The sequence below is a fragment of the Talpa occidentalis genome, unplaced genomic scaffold, assembly GCF_014898055.3.
Source record: "Talpa occidentalis isolate TD23 unplaced genomic scaffold, MPIMG_talOcc4v2.1 talOcc4.16, whole genome shotgun sequence".
Lineage (NCBI taxonomy): Eukaryota > Metazoa > Chordata > Mammalia > Eulipotyphla > Talpidae > Talpa > Talpa occidentalis.
In genome coordinates this window covers 21350555-21371727 of record NW_023601653.1, presented here as the reverse complement: position 1 = coordinate 21371727, position 21173 = coordinate 21350555, and the positions used below count along the sequence as shown (strand labels likewise).

The 21173-nt window shown below is 36.0% G+C and overlaps 1 protein-coding gene across 3 annotated transcripts in view; it reads right to left on the bottom strand.

The window, feature by feature from the left end:
- Window positions 1–21173, bottom strand: part of POC1B (POC1 centriolar protein B) — a 72077-nt gene that overhangs the window by 9074 nt on the left and 41830 nt on the right. For 2 of the 3 annotated variants that reach the window (XM_037513895.2, XM_037513896.2), the window contains exon 10: window positions 17803–17883. In XM_037513895.2, coding sequence (XP_037369792.1) covers window positions 17803–17883 — 81 coding nt within the window. Of the gene's footprint in view, window positions 1–2114; window positions 2148–17802; window positions 17884–21173 lie in introns of all 3 variants that reach the window. The other variant, XM_037513894.2, reaches the window with a different exon arrangement.

Genomic DNA, 21173 nt, shown 5'->3' with positions numbered 1-21173 from the left:
GTCATTGAGTTCATCTGGGAATTCTGAAACAGAGATGGCTGTCTTTCAGAAGTGACTCAGCTCCCCTCTCTTTGGTTCTTTATTTGAGATCAAAAGCCAGTGTTAAGCAAGGAATGGATGGGGTAATCAGGAAACAGAAAAAGGGGCTGTGGAGACCCACACTGTGGGGGTCCTGTGGGGCTGTCACTGGACCACAATGCAGGATTCACTCTCAGTTTCTAAGTCTTAGGAACGAAAGGCTGATCCTGAAAGAGAGATCCACTTTTGTTCTCTCTTATATATCTGCAAGGTATATTTTGTATCCTTGGAAAACAGACCTACCTGATCAAGTGTGAATAAAGGTATTTCTAGGATAAAATCAAAGAATGTCATGTGAAATTTGTATCCCAAACTAAATCCACCAAGCAGAGAGAAGCTTCTGTTTGTCCCTTGGGAGAAATGATACATTTTTTTTCTCATAGAGAGTCTTCAGGTTTTGGAGACAAGGTTTTACAGAGGGCTTTGATATTTTTTTTCCTACAAACCACATTGAAAATTTCATTTTTTGTCAGAAGACTTGAAAATCACAACCTCTAAGTAGATAGCTACCAGTATAAGCTCAATGATTAATTCAGTCACCTTGAAAAAGACAGTTGAAACCACAAATCTACTGTCTTTGCCTTTAACCTTTATTCTCAGTTGTAGGAAAACTTTTTAATTTTGAAGCCATAAATGGGTAGGATACAATGAAGACAAATACGATCTATATAAAAATACCCTTTTATCTTTCACTTCTTACATGATTAGCAATAGAACCTAAAGATTGCTTAAAGGAAGACTTGTCTCCTTATCTCCCGTGCTGTGTCTACAATACTGTATGCACCAGACCCGTTTAATTAATGATAAGTACAGACCAGAATTATCTGAAGGAGGAGGGTGAGCTTGTACCAGTGAAATAGAATCAGTGTTTTCTCTTCTGAGAAAATCTTAAACTAAAAAGCCCATAGGTATATGTTATTCTAAGAACGTTAGACAAATATAACATCAATAGAATTTTCTGTAAATTCAAAGAAAAATAAATGGCTATTACTTCACTGAATCCTGCTGTGTCATTTCAAAAAAGGTACAAAAAAGGACTCATTATCATTTTCATATCAAGCAGAAATAAACCACTATTTATAGTTATAATTCACTTTCTGTTTTACAAAGACTTGTGTGCATGCATGCATGCGTGCCTGCGTGTGTGTGTGAGAAAGATGGGGTCAGAGCAGAAGGAGGAGAGAAATGGAGAGAGAAACTAAATTTTGAGACAGATACTAGTCTGTATTATACAATGATGGATATTTTTAAAAGGTATTTTATATTCAAGTAAGTATTACATCTTTGAAAAAACAGAAGCTTCACTTGTAAAGTCATATTTGATTTTGTTTCACCCACATCACATGTCTGAAAAAAGTCATTTGTTTGCCTTTTGGAAAGCTGCCCCTTTGCATGCACAAAGGCAGTCAAGTAACATTAACACATGAGTGAGGAAGAAATCTGACCTCACTGCAACACTACCGTGTTTGAATGAATCAGTGATCATCTTTTTATCTAACAGCAGCTGATTTTTTAAAAGTTCCCACTATGCTTAAAAAAATTCAATGAAAAGCTATAAAGAATAATAAAGTAACTCTGCCTCCTCACCTTAAATGAACTGTTTATCATTTTCATATCTCCATTCCTTTCCCTCTTAAAGGATAACAACATCATAAATATGGTATCTATCCTGCCAATCTATGTCCCTTTACTTTTAGCACATATGTAGATATTCCTAAACAAAAATATTTGTTTTGCATATATTAGATCACTTAAAATAGTATTACAGAGATCCTTTTGGTATTTTCTGTTAATCAACAGTTAGATTTATCCATGGTATTGCACTTAAGTCCAGTTCACTCATTTTCATTGCCCAAATGTATTCCTTGATTGACCATTCCATAATTTATGTATCCATTCTAATGTTAACTAGTATTGAATGCCACTGTGAACATTTCTATAAATGCCTCCTGTATACAGGTTTGAGCATTTCTCTAGAGTGGAATAGTGAAGTTAGAGTTTTATAGCAATTATCCAAAATGATGGAATCAACTTACTTTTCTATGAGCAGAAGAAAGTCTCCCTCTTTTCTACAAAGTCAAAAATATTGGATTGTTAGACATTTTAAATTTTGCCAAAATTATAGGCAGGAATCATGTCTAGAGTCCATAATGTCAGTGTGCAATTCCTTGGTTACTGACACTTAAGCATATTTTATGTATATGTTCTGCACATAACCTATTTACACCCTTTGTCAATTTTTTAATTGGGCCACTTTTCTTTGTTCTAACTTATAATTGAGTTCTTTACATATTCTAGTATGAAACTTTCTTGACTTTGTTTTAGGTCTACTGTATCTCCTACTCATGATCATGGTAGCTCCCCTGCCAGGTAAGTATGTCTCCTACTCTATAAGTTTGTCTTCATTTTCATTTTATGAACATATTTTTTTACTTATACAAAATATTAAGATAGTCTCAGATATAATTTTAAAAAGAAAATAAGGTTTCTCTTTTCAGCAAGCTGCCTAAAAAAAATTTATCTAATACTTTTTAAAAATAGCAAAATCCAACATCAATTAAAAATCCTGTTCCTATTACTTTCATGGATAAAAAAAGGGTTTCCAAATAATAATAATGTAAGCCAATCTAACATCAAGCATTTAAATATATGAATCTCATCTAAAATATTTAACTCCTCAATAAAGATTATATAACTGGACCACGTTGAAAAATTATGGCATAAAATCTGGATGAAGAACAGCTTAAGAGTAGAATATTAGTAACAGGTATTGAATTATAAATAATTGAAAATAAGATGCTATGATAATAGTATACTGTTTGACAGAGATACTGTATTTTTCTTGCCTAGATTTTTTGTGTGTAAAAGGTGTTTCTTTCCTCCTTTCTTATTTTGCTGGTGGAAGAAACTCAGAAACCAAAGACAATAAGACTATCTTTTTCTTTTTCTTCTTCTTCTTTTTTTTTTTTGCCAATTACCATGGGAGAAAAATGGCTCATTTTTGAGCCATTATGTTCATTAATAACATTCAATACGACCCAAAACACAAAAATTCTTTTCACAGATGGCAGAAGTCAAAGAGAATATGAAATAGATTCTATAACTCTGTCAAAGAGAGGTTAAGAATCATAATTTATCTGCACACACACACACTCACACACACACACACACACACACACACACACACACGAATAAGCATGAAACTCTTAAAGAAGAAGCTCTTGACACCTATAAGGCAGGTATTCTATTTACAAAACCAGTTTTATCTGCTTCATATTTAAGTCAGTAATTACCAAATAACCAACATTATTCAAATAAGCAGTCCTGTAATGACCTATCCTGATGAGATGAATGTCAATCGTCTGTTTATTGTGATCATTACTGTAATTACTAAGAAGCTATAGTTTAGTGATCATTCTGTGGGAGGTCATGGTTTGAGCAATCAATTAAGGATTCTCACATCTATATTTCTCAACTAGATGCTTCATACTCAAGCCCTATCTCTCTCCTATATTGGTCAAGAGTGCCATTATTTACCCAGTAGTGACAAATTTGAGAGAGATTCTAGACTCATTCTTCTACTCCATATACAATTAGTAACAAATCTTTTTGACTCTTTCTCTTCAGTTTCTCATGGGTCAGTCTCCTCATCATTACACCCTATTCTATTATTCTAGATCAGGCTCAAGTAGGTTCAATAGGTCTGGAGAAATAAACAATGTCTGCTGAGCCAGTCCATGACTGAGACCCTGTTCTAAGCTACCAGGTGATGCTCAAGCAAACCATTTAGAGACCATATTTTGAATAACAAGATTTTAGATCTCAGTTCAAACATCTTTTTTTCAGGGAAAACGTCTCTCATCCCATCTCACCCATATTTCTGATTTTGTCAAATCCCCCTAATTCATACTCTCACTGTACCATGTAACTCTTTATGTTGAATTTTGCTTACCATTACAACCCACACACATCCTTCCCATTTAACCCCAAGCTCCTATCCTAGTGCTTGGCACATTCATTTTTGAGAAATGAACAAACAATGTCTGCTGAGCCAGTCCATGACTTAGGTCGAGTCACTTCCCTTCATGATGGGGCTAACATCACAGGGTTCACTGCCCTGAGCTCATCTCTTACAGAAATTTAGCTCATCTGTGATTAGGACTCCAAGAGATTTTCTGTTCCCACCAAGATGTGCTCATTTGGGGTCTGCAGAGCTATGGCCACAGAGTAATTGATTCCACATGTACTGGCCTTTCTACTTCAACAAGTTGGTTGGCCATAGTCTCCATGTAGGGGCTACCAGTATTACCAATACCAGATTCCCTTGTGGTAGGTCTAAAGAAGTGGAGGTGAGGCAGGTGTGTGTGTGGGGGGGGGGCGGGCAAAAATCCTAGTTGTTATGATCAAGTCCAAATCTCCCAGCCTGGTGTAAGGAGCAGTTTTGGGAGGGATAGAGCAGGAAAAAAATGAAAAAAGTTTTAGTATATTCTTATTTTTTTTCCATTTAAAGTTCACTGCCTAGATTCTCATAAAATCCATTTTTTCTTGTTTAAGAAAAGAATTATAACTAAAAATACTGTCCGAAAAATTATATAAGTTAATGGCTGAATATAGCAGCTATAACATTTACATGAAATAAGTTATGATGGAGAATATAATAGAAGAGTTTAATTGCATGAAACACACGATAGGCAGAAGTAACGCCACTGTTGCCAAGAGAACTGCTTGGAAAGAGCCAAAGAAAAACCTAAAAATAAACAAATAAAACATAATTTGTGATACAAACCTTGTGAATGTCATTTCCCTTGACTAATAAATACTTAAAAATAGTCATAGCACTTAGTAGCAAAAATAAAAGGATTTTAATGCATCATTAAATTATTAATAACATTTTAGAGAAAATTATTGTTCTCTAAAAGTTATCATATACTAACAGGGAAAGATCACTTATTTCAAAATTCAAGGTTTTTTTTTCCTTCTCAATTCTGTTTGGTAAAACAATCAGCACACTCAGTTTAAAAGTTTTCATTTGCATGAAATTATGTGATTTAAATATATGTTTTTTTTTTTCCCTCAGGGGTAGGAGGAAAAGGGTATGACTATTTGACATACATTAGTTCCCAAAATGTAAAGTAGCCATAATTTTATGGCATTTATAATTATAGAACACACACACACAAAATTATTTCTAGAAAAAAGGAAAAACATAACGTTTAAATAGCATTAACATCTTGGATTATTTTAGTATTTTACTGTGCACTGAATTGTACAAAAAGTACACAGAATTTTATTCTAAAAGTAGAAATTTGGGAGAATATATTTCTTAGCCAAATTCTTCAAAATGTCAGCTGATTTTACAAAACACATAACTCTCTTCACTCTATCTTAATAATGCATTTCCAGTTCTGTTTAAAATAATTAATTATCATCCTTAAAGTTCATTAAAGTATTATCTGCAAAATGCATATTTCTGAATTTATAACAACATTTACTTATCATGAGTCTCTGCCTGATAAACATGTAATTTAAAATGAATTTATGTTATATAATATTACCCTTAGAGAATGGTCAAAGTAGGGCACAGATTCATTTTACTGAACATGCAGCTTCATATAGAATTGCCTAAGAGAACTACTGAATGTCTTTGAAAGTTGTACCCAGGTATGAAATGCTACACTGTCAGCACTATTATATAATCCTCCCAAATAGGAAAGGTAAACTGAGTCTGAGGAGTTGTGAACATGGAAAGAACTACGGATATTCACGATCTGAGGCATAATGTCAAAAGAAAGAAAAGTTGGAGCTGGCCTAGATTCTGCAAACAGGCACATAGTTGTAAAAGTACTTCAAATTACTAGAAAAAATATTTGGGGTTTGGATATGCTTTTGAGCCTTTGCCACAAGGTTTCCAAACCCAAAAAACCGAGGCTATTTACAAAGAAAACATATCTCAGTTTAAACAATAAAAGTCAGTGGAAAATAGGATTCACTTTGTAAATATCACACTGTAACCAAATCTAATGGAAACCGATGTTATCTGTTCCACAGAGGAAGTAATACCTGCACGCACCAGAACGAATAGCAATAACACCACCAAAGAAGCCTTATGAATAGCCAATTCTTGCCACAAATATCCTTTCTAAAAAAACAAAAACCCAAAACACAGAAAATGAAATTGAAACCAAAATTATCTCAATAAAGAAAATTGCGCAAATAAATTGTTCACTAAACTCTAGAGTGATTTTCCCTTATGAAGTCTTTTGTTGTTTTTTTTTTTAAGCTCCTATCCTTTAATTCAGTAGTTCTGGAATTCCTCTCAGGGAATTTGTCACTTGGCTCCAAACTGACCCTTTAAAACTGTTTTGTGATGCTGAGACAAGGACTCTGTAAACTCTAATTTTCTCTTGCTAATTGGTTTCCTATTAGGCTCTGGCAACAGGAGGCAGAAGAGGGAGACCTGAGGCCTTGAGGACATAGAGGAGACTTGTTGGTCTCTATTCACTTGCAGTTCTTGCCTACCTCTTCCCAGGAACAGCTGTTAAACCTCTGCAGATATAGCAGCACCAGGTGCTAATGCCCCTCGAAGGTCTGGGTCTACAGACATAGGGTCTCTCCTCTGAGTGTCAAGCTTCAAGTAATTGAAAACTGTTCCTGGGATACAATGCTTCAAAACGTTAACAACAGTTGTCTTCTAATAATCTTTTGTTTCTTGTGCTTTGTATAGTGTCAATATGTTTTCTAAATTTTCTGGCTTTTTGGTATAATTTTTATATAATTAGGAAACTTACTGCTTTAAAATTCAACTTTTTAGGGGTCTCCCTGGTAGCCTAGGGGTCAAGTCTCAGCACTATCACCACTGTAGAATGAGTTTGATCCCCAGCCAGGGAGCTAACCCACACGGCACAGCATGTGTCTCCTGTCTCACCTGCTGCTCCCCTAAGCAGTGTATTTCAGTAGATCCACCTGTTCTGCTCCCCACTCTGTCTCTGGTGAATCCTCTCACACCACCTCCTACCCCCATACTTCTGGCGTACATGCAGTTCATCAACAAAATAAATAAATAAATATTTTAAAGAAAAAATTGGGATTTTTAGTCACTGGCTGGATGACCTTGGGCAAATTATTATACCTAGGTTAGTACATGACATATACAAGACACTCAGAAGGAATTCTGTAGAATGGATAAATACATTTCTCCCTCTTGACAACATTAGAATCATATTGGTTGTCATACTTTTTTCACTTGATGTATATATAATATTAATACAAATTTTAAAAATAAAATCATGTTTATCTTTTAAAAAGCGAAAATCACTTCTTCCATACAATCTTTAACTTTTATTTAAAAAAATGTCAAACCTATAAGTTGCAAGAATAGTTAAAAGGACTCCATATAACTTTCACCCAAATTCCCCAATTGTTTACATTTTGCCACATATGCTATTTATCTAGATAGATCTTTTTCCTGAATCTTTTGAGAAGTTGTAGATGACCTGCCACATTACCTTAATAACTACAATGTGTATCTTCATCACCAGGGAAATGGTGGCAAAAAGTGAAAGGGGGGAATTGTTAGGGGGAAAAGGATGTCCTAAAGCTAATTCCATACAGGCTTTGTGGACTCCACTCCCACCCCAGGCCAAAGCCAAAGACACTGGGAACTCCAAATCCCATCACCACCAAAGGGAAGGTGGCTGGGACCTGAGGGTGGGGTTAAGCAGCCAGGTTGGTATAAAGCCAGACACGTGGGCTTTGGAGGGGTTCCCCCATTTTGGCTCTCCTCCAGCTTGTAGTATCCAGCCAGCTAAGAGAGTGCTTTTTGGGTTTCCAGGTCGGCGGATCGGGTAGGACTCTTTAAGACTTTATTTCCCTATTTTCTACCTGAGTTGTACATTTTCCTTATTTCCTTTTCCCTTGTAAATAAACCTTTTATTAACCTTTTGTGTGTGCCTGTAGTGGAGTATTAAATAAGTCCCTTTTAAGCGCGCGGGTGAGGACCCACAGCTAGGCAACCCGTTCAATATCGGGGCTGTCCTATAACAAGAACATGACCATTCTCTTATATAATCACAGTATGATTATCAACATCAAGAAATTTAGCATTGATACTATTACCTAATATTCAGATTATATTCAATTTTTGCCAATTGTCATAATAATGTTCTATAAAGCAATTTTTTCACCAACCCAGGATCAAATCCAGAATCACATACATTGCACTTAGTTGTCATTAAACTGGTATGGATGGAATATCTATCATATTCCATCTATTGCTATGTTATACTTTTATTTAACTAGTACTCTTTTATTATTTTTGCACAGAAGTACCGGGCTGTAGGCCACAGGTGTAGGGGGTGAGAGGATTCACCAGAGACCGAGTGGGGAGCAGTGCAGGCAGATTTACTGAAATACACTACTAAGGGGAGCAGCAGGCGAGACAGAAGAGATCTGCTGCCCATATGTGCATTAGCTCCCTGGCTGGGGATCAAACTCAGTCCTAGCAGTGATAGCACTGAGACTTAAGCCCTAGACCACCAGGCCCATTTATTATTTCTTTAGGTTCTTTGGGATGATCACTCAGGAAGGAGTAGGAAAAGAGAAACAGAAAGTTATTTTAACAGAGAGAATTTAATATAGGGAACTGGTAAGACAGGTTTGGAAGTCTACAAATGGGATGTCTGAGGTGAGAAGAAATAATAAATGTATGAAGCAATTACCTTTCCAGGAAGAAGGAAAAGGAAAGCAGTTGGATTATTAGAAGCTAGACAGAGGCCCCTCACTGAGATGGTTTGCTCAGAGGAGGGAAAAGGAATGTTCATTAAAAAGACATTCTGAAAAGGAAGAGGAAATGCCTGAAATTCTTTCTCCATCTCCCCTTCAACTTAAAACAAACAAGTAATTCTTATGTGCTTTAGTAAAAGAATCCAAACAAATACATGAAAAGTAAAGGAATTTTGCCAACCATAAACATTTAAAACTACCAAAATTGTGCAGTGGTTTGGAAAACAATTTAAAAATTACATATGATATAAAAACTGGGCTATGTAGTGGTCATCATCATCTCAAGTAAAGGAAAAGAAAATACTGTAGGAATTATGGGGGGCGGGGAGGTCAAATCATACCAGAACATTCTGCAATTATAAAAGTCAATTCAAGTCAATGTGAATTTTTAAATGACAGGACAGGTTTAAAGCAACAGAGTTTTATGCATTCTAGAGGATGTGTGATTCTGCAACTGTATGATGTCTTCAACAGATGCCTAACTATCTGAAAAAGTAAAAACAAACAAATTAAAAGACACAGAGAGATCTAGGTGAGGACCATCACTCGACTATAAAAGCCAATTCACTCAGATTATGAGAGCTAAATCTCTCTGAAACCCTAACATTTTTTGTCTCCTGACTTCCTAAAGCACAGAGAACTGGCTGAAATACTGACATTAGCAGACTTATGATTACTCCATCAAAATAATTAGCAATCACGTGGCTAAATAAAGGAGCAAAACCAACTAGGTTTATTGTGTAAGCTGCACCAAATAAAAACAGATGGGTACAGATGTCCAGACAGCTGAAAGCTAAGTTCACTGTTTTCCACGAAACTCCTACAGATCCATAAGTGGCATTTAGCCCTGTAGTAAGTCATCCTCCAGGTCAGCAGGAAGCTCATTATGGACTGACTGTCCAGGAGACAAGCACTTTCAGAGTGCTACCATAGTAATTTCCTGTGTGAAAAGCGCACTGCTGTTCTTGCATTCCTTAGGGTGCATTTCTTCTCATCTCAGAGGATGTTGCTCTTCCACAGGAAGAGGAAGGAACCAGTTGTTACTGGATGTGTGGGCTGAGAGCTGTCAGGCATTTTCAGCATACCTCAGCCTCAGCTGTGGGAACTGAGGATGGGACTTGGATTCCCAGGCCCGGACAGTGGCCATCGTGGCGGCAGACAGTTCAGACAGTGTTGCAAGGAAGGTGGAAGGGAGAAATAATACCTGGAACTCTCAGATATTCAGTTTCCTGAAATGTGCTAATTTTCTAAAGGAAACTCTAAAAAGTATTTATTGACCTCCCAAACAGCATGTTTTATAAAAACCCTTTAAAGAGTCACTTTTAAAAATATTTCTTAAAGTCTAAGTTCTAAATCACATTTGCCAACATGTGTAAGGACCAATTTCACTGCATAAAGTATTACTGAACTAGGACTTTTAAAGTTTAATTAGTATGTATTATTTGGGAAAAGAAAATCTTTCCCTGTATCCTTGAAATGTAAAAGGGAATAAAGCTTAAATTAGTAAATTTTTCAATATCAAACTATATCAAACACTTGCTATTTAATATTATTGTGAATTTTATTTTAAAAGTATATTTTATATGGCAGGAAAAAAAAAGTCCCTGACTCACAACATTAATCTCTTTTTACAGTGATATTATCTTAGTAATTTTATAGATTCCCAGATCTCCATAATCTTTTTTTTTTTTTAGAACCTGTGAAGTTTCCAGTTTTGATTTCTATCTCAAGATTGTTTTGGCTATAAGTTACATATATTTTAAGACTTTTGTTCTATTTCTGAAGAAAATACCATTGATATTTTGATAAGGATTTCATTAAACCAGATCTCCATAATCTTTAAAAAAAGCGGATATTTTTTAACAAACAAAAATGTTTTAGTTGAATTATTTTAATAATCCCCCAGTTTTTTTTTTAAAAGGTCAGCTATCACATTCACAACTGTCAGTAGTATTACAACATATGGGTCATGGTGTACTTCAAAGGCAAGGATAAAACTAATTTGGAAATAGTCTTTTTCTACCCTTAATACTTTTCCTCCATCTCTAAAATATCTTGTATCTGAAAAAATATAATTGTGGTATGTTTATATTTCTAAATGGTAAGAGCTCTTGAAAATGTTTCATTTTTCCTCATTTACTTCTATTATATGTATATCATTTGTAAAATGCTTTTGACAATTTATTACTAATAATTTCAAAGGGCAGAGTTTCCAAATTACTTCTCAACCCTGGTAAGAATTCTGCTTTTGCTTCTACTAAGATTCTCAGAATTACATTTAACTTTTGAATTACTGGATACAAAAATTACTGTATCCCCTTGACACATTCACTGTCATTGAAATGAAGATTAAAGATTCTTTTAATAAGAGGATAACTTGGATTCTATACATGCTTATGCTCATTTCATTTACCCTTGGACAAGAGGCAGAATAATGGTACTGCAAGGCCAATGAACCCAAGCCTTAAGAGACCACAGAAGTGTTTGTTTCCTAAAGCTTATGTTACAAACATATCTGCTTTCAAAAGTCATAGGCGCTACACTTACAAATCAAATGTCACCTTATAAATTGTTGTAAAATTTAAAAATTTGAAAAAGAACCTCACCTTCCTCCAGATTTAGAGACTCTTTCTATATAAATCCAGGCATCTGTTAGCATACAGAAAAGTAGTGAAAGCAGGAGATTTGTGCAACATGATTTTTATGAAAAAGTAAATGGGGAATCTGGGAATAATAAATTGCATATTACCGTTTTACACTTTCAAAGTTATAAATTTTAGTTTAGAGACATTTGGGTTCGCATACACTGTGTTCTTTCAAGTAAGTCTTTCCAAATCTTTGCTTACATAAGCAGTTGGGAACTGGAATAACTCTCAGCTAGTTACGCAATGTTGTCTAGTAACCAGGACGAACTGTTGCCACAACATCCATGGAAATATTCTCTCAGTATCTGTAAGTTTATTCTTTGTATGTCCATATATTTTGCAAATATGTTATCCTTCTGACAGCATACATCATCTGACCTGTCCATGAAAGTGTATAACCTTTTCTTCTGAACAAATAAGTTAATGCAAAATCTTTCCAAAAATGAAACCAATGCAGGTTGCTGAAAAAATGCAAATCTAAATGACATATAGGAAGAAGCCTTTCCAATGTCTTCCCCAAAGTCACAGGAACAGTGGAGTATCTCTTGCACGAGTTCAACTAATCACTTTCCTGATCTTAGAAAAGAAGATAGGAAAGCCACAGTTCTTCCTCTTTCAGAAACCCCTCTAGTGAAACAATTCAGAGCCTAGAGATATTCTGGGCTACCCTGAGATTACCTTACTGTCTGTGGGGAAAGGACATAGGGAATCCCACAGCTGACATCCAATCTGTCAGGAAATCCTCTTGGCTCTTCCTTCAAACTACACCCAGAATCAGATCACTTATCACCACCTCCTCTCCTCCGCCTTGGGTCAAGGAACTGTTGCCTCCTGTCTATTTCATTAGCTTCCTAATGAAGCTCCTTGCTTCCCTTTACCATCCCCAACTGATTCTCAGCACAGCAGCCAGAGAGACCCTCCTGAAACCTAAGTCAGACCATGTTTCCCCTGAAGGAAGCCTGTGATGGCTCCTGGCTCACTCCCACACTGGCCTTCTGGCAGTGCTCCTGCTCCTGCTTGCCTGGAGTGTGCTCCAGACATGTACCTCACTGTCTCCCTTTTTCTTTCAGTTCTTTACTCATATGCCATTTTCTTTTTTTTTTTAGAAGCATAGTTCTTTTTTTTTTTTTTTAAAGATGTATTTATTTATACAAGCACTGGGTACAGTCAGAAGCACGGGAGGGTGAGAGAATTCACCAGAGCCAGAGCGGGGAGCAGAACAGGCAGAACGACCAAGTACACTGCTGAGGGGAGCAGCGGGCGGCAGGAGAGCTCTGCGTGCCATGTGGGACCCTCGTCCGGTGGCCGGGGATTGAACCGGTGCTGCAGAGGCTGTGGGCAGCTTTGCAACCCAGCGCTCAACCGCTGTGCCACTGGGGAGGCCCTCAAATGCCATTTTCCACATGACTTGCCCTGGCCATATTATCTAAGATGTACCACTTTTTCCATAGCCCCCAGTGATTTTTTTCAACTGTGCATTGTTTTGGTCCACTATACCACACAGGCCATGTTTGATCTGTGAATGCCCTGCTCCCCGACTGCAACACAGAGTATAGGCTTTGCTGGGGCAGATATTTTTCTTTTTTTGTTGTTCATGTTTCAAAAGTCATGAAAAGTAAGTGTATAACCTTAGATTGAGAAACGTGTGAGAGTAGTATGCATTTTCAATACTTATGCCTTCCTTTCCCGGCCTGCATTGCCCCTATTAAAGTCTTATTCAGCTCTAGTCAGGTCAGACACTGCTCAAAGGTTTTCTTCTAGCTTTCTGGTTTCTTTTAACCTGTTAGTAATTTTTTTCTAAATTCTTCCATTAACAACCTTCCATATAACAATCACATGCATTTGGCTTCTAGTACATGGAAATAGCCAGTCTGTTATTATACTGTTATTCCCATGTGACTAGCTGCAAATTTCTTGAGGTTGGGCATCCAGCTCTACACCCCCCACAACACCTCAAGTAATGCCCTCGTACAGTGCAACTTGAGATATTTTGACTAATGGAGCAACAAAAGACTGTAGACCCTTGATATTTTTCTATAATATAGCTGCAAATTCTCAGTTTATTATAAAGAATAAATCTGAGCATAGGGATTAAAAAAAAAGAATTAATTTGACCTCAAATATAGTCCTAATTCTAAAGAAAGCCATATATACATTAAGTTCATATTCTACTCTGGTGCCAAGAGGAGATGAGAACAGTTTTAGTTCTCTGAAAAGAGTCCACTACTTTGTCAGTTGGAAGAACACTAGATATGATTATTTTTTTTTTTTTAATAGAGGCATGCTTTATTTGTTTGCTGGTTTGTTTGTTTTGTTTATACATGCACTGGGTACAGTCAGAAGCGCGGGAGGGTGAGAGAATTCACCAGAGCCAGAGCGGGGAGCAGAGCAGGCAGAAGGACCGAAGTACACTGCTGAGGGGAGCAGCGGGCGGCAGGAGAGGTCTGCGCGCCATGTGGGACCCTCCTCCGGTGGCCGGGGAGCAGCCGGGGATCGAACCGGCGCCGCAGAGGCCGCGGGCAGCTTCGCAACCCAGCGCTCAACCTCTGCGCCACCGGGGAGGCCCTAGATATGATTATTGATTTCATTTTGTTCATTTGCAGGACAAATAATAACTAAATTAGTACATGAAAACCTAGGAATAGAGTTTATGTAAAGGTAACAAAATATCTTAATAACCTAGGGTATTTAAAATAAATTTTGTTTACAGTCAGCATTTAAAAAATTAAAAAAACTGAAAAAAATCAAAATCAACAAACAACTATGAACCAGAGACACACTATTGGGGGGTGGGGAATGGGAAAAGGAGGGATTGGGGTCAAAATAAAGAGGTTGCAATTATATGGGGAATATAAAAATAAAATTAAAAAATAAAATTAAATAAAAAAACTTTATTGTAGGAGCCAGAAGAACAGTTCCAGTCTTGCATGCCTTTGGGAAGGGAAAAGGCAGAGATGTGGGAAGGGTCTGAAACATGCAAGTCACCACATGGATGCTGATACCAAGGATGCTGATCACCGGTTAATGCTCATAGTGAACTCCTTAGTACATATGTTGAGACAAAAGCCTGATCGAGTTTTAAAAGACATAATGGAATCTTAAACTAAATAACCTTTAGAAAATTAGTATGTGACATTTGAGATCAACATTTTTTAACTATGTCTATATGGCAGACAGTATATCCTGTATAGAAACCCGTTATATTTTGTTTTTCAAAAAAAGCTTTAAAAAAGCTTTAAAAAGCTTTAAAAATACAGATTGGCAATGACTTATTTTGATCCTGAAATATTACATCAAATTTCCTGCCTGGCATTAGAGGCACATTGCAAGTCACAAAATTATCAACTGTTACATATATACCAGGGTTTCTGTAGTTAGAAGGCATCAGAGCATAGATAAGCTATCAGTACATTTACATCTACAAACCATCTTAATATTAAGTCAAGTCAAAGAAGAAGAAAAGCCAAGTATTTCTTTCACCTAGCTTGCTCTCATGCTACTCAGAAAATTGACATTCTAAGGTTTAAAGAGTGATCTTTTTAAATCCCATCTTGATTAAATGAATTTCTAAAGAAACTTTCCCTGAGATTATAAAAGCAAAACAAACAACCCTTCCTTCAATAAACAGTCACAATAAAAAAAACCAAAACACCTTTAAACACTGTTTCTTTTTGGCTTCCAATACTTCTTTGGGTTTTCACACTATAAACACACCCAGCGTTCATACCACAAATATTTAATGTAGTTGTAGTTCATGCCAGACTAGAAACACGTCTCCTTTACAAGTATATCTGATCTCATATGCAGAAGCAAAAAAAGAACAGTCAATATATAGAGGACACTACAGATTAATAATTACTAGTAGATAAAAAAAAAAAAAGAATTACTAGTAGATTAACGGGAAGGTAAACTACTCAAAGTGATTTTTTATTGATAAACTATTGATAACCAATTATCAACCCATGTGTCTAAAGATGTTGAAAATTTATAAGTTCCTTAGAGATATTCTTTATAAAAATTTAAATGCTTTATGAGTGTTGATGTCCTTAGTACTAGTGAGCTGAAATTACTAGTACTTCAGTGAACTAGTAAAATAAAAGCAGGAGTCTTTAAATGTTGCCTGGAGGCAAGCAGCTATTTCTAGATTATAAAAGAATCTACATACAAGGTACTTCATGAGCCTAATCCCAAGTCAATTTATAGCAAAGAATTTTTTGTTTTCTTGTTTGTTTTATTTTTAAGTAGCATCAAGCATGTAACTCAAAGTAACAGTAAAGCTTCCTTTTAATGCATATATATTGGGTTGAACCATCGGAAATCAGTGATATTAGATTGCTTTGCCTACAAAATGGCAATTTCATATAATTCATCCTAACGTTTTCCCTTTATGTAGATACCAACCGTACTTTTCAGTCTTATTATTCTGTTTTGACGGACAACTACAAACTTTTTAAGTATTTACTATATAGAACTGAACTCTCGAAGTCACACATATGCTTTATTTTTAAATTAGGGTCCTATATCACAAAGGAGCAGTTGACTTTAGCATCCTTGGGTTACCACTGAAGGCCAGACTCCATGCTATCACTTGCTGGCTGGCAATTAAGCCCACCTACATTGCACATTATCTGTCAAGAACATGTAGATCCCTCCCGCTGTCAGTCTTTGCAAAGCTTAAAGGACACAGAAAGTGAGTCTCAAAGTGTGGACGACAGATCTTTGATAATCTATGTATCTTCCAAGCCACAAACACCCAACTTTAGTCTATAAGAAGGCAAAACATCTCAAAAAACCACCTATATTTTTTTTCCTCTCGCTACAGGAGCGAAAATCCAAAATGCTCAAATTTATAGGTTTCAACAGCATGTCTTATGAACAATTTATTGAAGATAAATATATTAAGCACCTATTATAAGTCAAGGACTGTGGCAATAAATAGATGTACAGGGGCCTCCCTGGTGGTGCAAGGGGTTAAGACACAACCTATGAAGCCATCCGCAGCCAATGCAGCACAAGTTCGATCCCCAGCCAGGGAGCAACCCACAAGGTGCAGCAGACCTTTCCTGACTCGCCCGCTGCTCCCCTCTGTAGAGTATTTCAGTAGATCTACCTGTTTTGCTCCCCCCTCTGTCTCTGGTGAATCCTCTCACCCCTCACACTTCTGGCCTGTACCCCAGTTCTTGTATGCATAAGTAATCTTTAAAAAAAAAAAGAAAAAGAAGTAGATGTATAGGTTTTTTTTTCCATTTCATAAGTACTTTATGAATGCAGAAATGTGAGTAGGGTTATTTTATAGACATGAACACTGTAGGAGAAAAGGACACAGATTACCTAGAAGTCCTTGTCACCCATGAATCCTGGACATCCCTTTGACAACCAGCCCCTTGGTTGACAGCTGAATTCTCATAATTGGAATGTCTAATGAGTAATGTAGGTGTCTCCTGTTTGGGATTAACTCTAAAAAAATCCTTTAATAATTAGAGTTCTTTCTGGTACAGGATAGACTCAAGGTGACCTAGCGCTGTACAAAATTCCTTTATAATAAATATAGTTTTTAAGATCTACTGGGAAGTTTGGAAAGTCATTGGGTCAAGGTTTTTGCTTGTTTTTTTTCTTGCCATGCAGTAGTAATTTACCCAAAATATTAGCAATACTAATACCATCACAAATGTTACCACCAAAAGCCACATTATTCCCCACATTCGTTCTTACAACTCATATCACTGACAGCAGCAATGATCTGCCTTGAAAAGACAAACACTCAATGTGAAAGGCTGAAACCCTCAATCTTTGAAGATTTTGGATACAGTGAGTAAATAAATACATGCACGTAATGTAAACAAAATTAGTACCTAAACCAAATTCCAAGTATTAAAAATACTTCTTTAATTTCTATATAATGCATCTGGATTAACAAAGGGAAATTTTTCTAACAGCTTCTAAAGAGAAAACTGGAAGTGTGTTTAATATTCTGAAAGGTAATTTACAAAGAAGGAAATGTGTTCCAGGACAGCAAGTGAAATGCCACCTGGGTGGCACCTTCATAGGAGATGAGACAGTGACTATGGATTAGAGGGAGCTCAGGGTTGCTCGGGTAGAAGGCTTTTCTGGAAGTGATGCTGCTCCCCCATGTGGCTATTTAGAAGTGCTGTAAAAATGACTTCTTTGTACTACGCTTACTCCACGCTAAAATGTTAGGCTATTTAGCTCACTTTTTATTTCCACTTTCATGTACTTTTTAAGGAAAATGGTTTGTGCCAACTAGTTAAACGACACTTAAATGTCAAGGAAAACTTACCAATCCAGAATCAAAAGAAAAGATGTCCACGACTGGGGGAGAGGCGGTCTGCAAATCAATCACTTCAAGTTTGGGATTAATCTGTGCATATATATTTAAAAAGTAAATATTAGATTTTTTTATTAGAAAAAAAACCCTGAATGCTATTTGTATAACCTAGAGGGCGCTTCCTAATATATTCTAAAATTAAAATATATTGGTGGCGGGAGATATATTGGTACATATATTAACAAGGATGCAAAAAATGGAACAATTATTAGTCTATCAATGTGTAAAAAATCATCATGACCAAGCTAAATTTATCCCAGAATAAAAATCTGTTTTTATATTACAAAATCAAAGTGATTCATCTAGAAAGAGACTTTCTAAAAATAAAATGACCCTCCTCAGAAGATACAGAAAAAATGCTAGCCAGTTCATTAAGAAAAGGGAATAAAAGGTATTAAGCTGTAACAATTGTAACAGAAGTAAAATTTCTATTCATATATAATTACCTATGAAAAAACCCAAAGAATCTACTGCCAAATCATTAGAACTAGTAAGAGAATTTACCATATCCAAAATCAATATACAAAATCAATTGCATTTCTGCACTTCAGTACACAGCAAATGGAAATTTTAGAAAGACATCACTTACAATGCCATAAAAAAATAAAATACATTAGAATAAACATACAAAGATACATTATGGGGGAAAAAAGAATAAAACTCATGTAAAGACACTAAAGAAGACGTAAGTAGAAAGGTGTACAATAAAGAAGTCATTAGTAGAGTCCTATTACATATGGAACATAAATATGAAAGACAAGGTACATAAATCAATAGAGAAAGATGATTTATCTAAGAGAGAACTGGTTCATTATATGGATCTCATGCACGAAAATGAAAGCAGATAAATTAGAAACCTAAATGATCATGTTAAAACTATAAAGTTAATATCTTTGTGATATAAGGTTGAAAAGAGCATCTTAAACAAAAACTATGAGAAAAATCGTTAGGCAAAAAAAAATTGATGCATCTGATTATACCAAAATTAAAGATTTCTGTTTAACCAATGGTTACCAATAAATTAGCAATTAAATCAAGAACAGGAGATGTCATGATTTTTAAAACTAAGAAAGGACAAATATGCAAAATACATTAGAAAAATCTACAAATCAAAGTGAAGGGACAGCAATTCCAAGAACAGTATTATAAAAGAGAAAACCTAGCACATAACATGTGAAGAGATTACACAATTAAAGCAAAATATCACTTAATATGTTAGATTGCAAAACTAGGAAGCTCCATAATGCTGACATTTATAGCGGCATTGTTGTAACACCCCCACACACACATATACACCCAGAAATCCCCCAAATGTTTACCAACAGTAGAATAGATACATGGTTATTACTACTATGGTAAATGCTGCTGTGATAAAGTCAATGGAATTGAAAATGAATGAAATACAACTCTGAGCAATTGCATATGAATGCTGAAGTCAGAATCCATATATAAGAATCGCAGGATTTAAATATTAAATGAAAAAGTAAGTTATAGGAAAATATATTCTTTAATTCCCTTATATCAAGTTCAAAGACATCCATGATTAAATGTCTAATTACAGATTTAAGTGTATATACAAAAATTAGAAAGAAAAACAAAGGGAATAATTAACCAGAATGGAGATTAACTAGAACCTCTCCGGAAGGTTATTTCAGAATTTGAAAATACCAAAAAAAAAAAAAAAAAAAAAAAAATCCACATTGCCAAACATTTATTAAACATTATGAATAAAAAGACATAAATAAAGTGCAACAAAGATAAGAGAACCTTGTATCAGATGTACAATACCAACAATAGATGTAGAGAAAAACTCCAGACTGTAGACTAAGCAACACAGTGGAGAGAGGCTTCTTATGGAGAAAGAAGAACTTAAGATGGATCTTAAAAAAAAAAAGCGGGGAGGGCTTAGAAAACATAAACAGAGAGAGATGTGCTAGAGAGCATTCCTGAGCTCTATCTCTCACTTGGAAAGGCAGAAAGCTGACCTGATACTTTCACAAACAGTAGCAATAAGAGAGGTTGGCAAGGGTCAAATTCTGAAGGATGAAGGAACATGAGAAGGCATAGAAAAACTGGAGGCCAAAACGTGCTTCAGAAAAACTAATCTGACAGACACATCTAGGGGATCAAGAATAATGCAGGTTTAGCAGTGAGGACATGGCTACAATAGTTTGGGGCTGTGGTGATAAGCCCTAAACCCATGGTAAAAGCATTGGGATGATTTTCAAAGCTCTTATCATGTTTGATGGATATAACTTAGAAATATTAACATAAATATTAAGAATATAATTAACACAAAATGTATACGAGGAGGAGGTATATACATGGCAAATACATGCCAAGTAATTCTTGTGCTACCGTGAAGAAGGGATTAGAATTGTACCAGGTGAGGACAAAGCACTATCTGCTCAGTTTGCCAGCACCTTTGTTTCTGGTCATTCCAAGGAGCAGAACGAAGACTCTTCTGATCAGCTCTGAGTACAGACCAAAAGCAAAGATAAGAAACCAGAGGGTATCTCACTTTCCTTTCAATCTTAGGCTAGCTGTCCAAAGAGTTTTCTTGCAGACATTTTATTCTTGCTTGTCTACTGCCACCTAGTGTAGATGTGAGATTATTTACTTAGGAAAAACAAAATCCACATTTATCATCTGAAATTGGAACTACTGAAAAATCTAAATCACACGTCATAGAAAAACCCTTGAATTCTACAATTCTACAAATTGGCCAACTCTTGGTGTAACTAATAGTATTTTACTGCAACGTGGCATAAGTATCTGCCATAGACATTCAAAGGGGTGGAAAATTCTTACAAAGTTTTACAGTCTTTTCCATAATGCAGATATACTGAGGGAGTTAACATGCCGAGTTACGTTCTTTCCTAGCTAACCTCTAGGTATACAAACAGTACCTTCCAGTTCCCCATCTTATTAAAGGGAAGAGCCCTTTAGTAACAATGGTTGCCTTGAAATGAAGTAGACTGCTCTGCGAGAGGCTAAGTTCTCCATCACGGAACCAGGACTTATAATTGAGGGATTTGTGCCTCGGAGAGAAGTTAGTCTATACCAGCTCCCAGCTACCATCCCTCTCTGAGGTTCCGCAAATCCATTATACTGAGGATGGAGCGAGAAAGAATTATGCTCAGTGAAATAAGGCAGAAGGAAAAAGACAAATATCACATGGTTTCACTTCTAGCAGGAATATAGGGGAACCAAATAAGACATCAGTGTAAAAAAATAATAACAGTACAAAGCACAACAAAGCAAAAACAGACAATTATAAATCAGAGACACCCTGCTGGGGAGGAGGAGGGAGAGGGATCAGA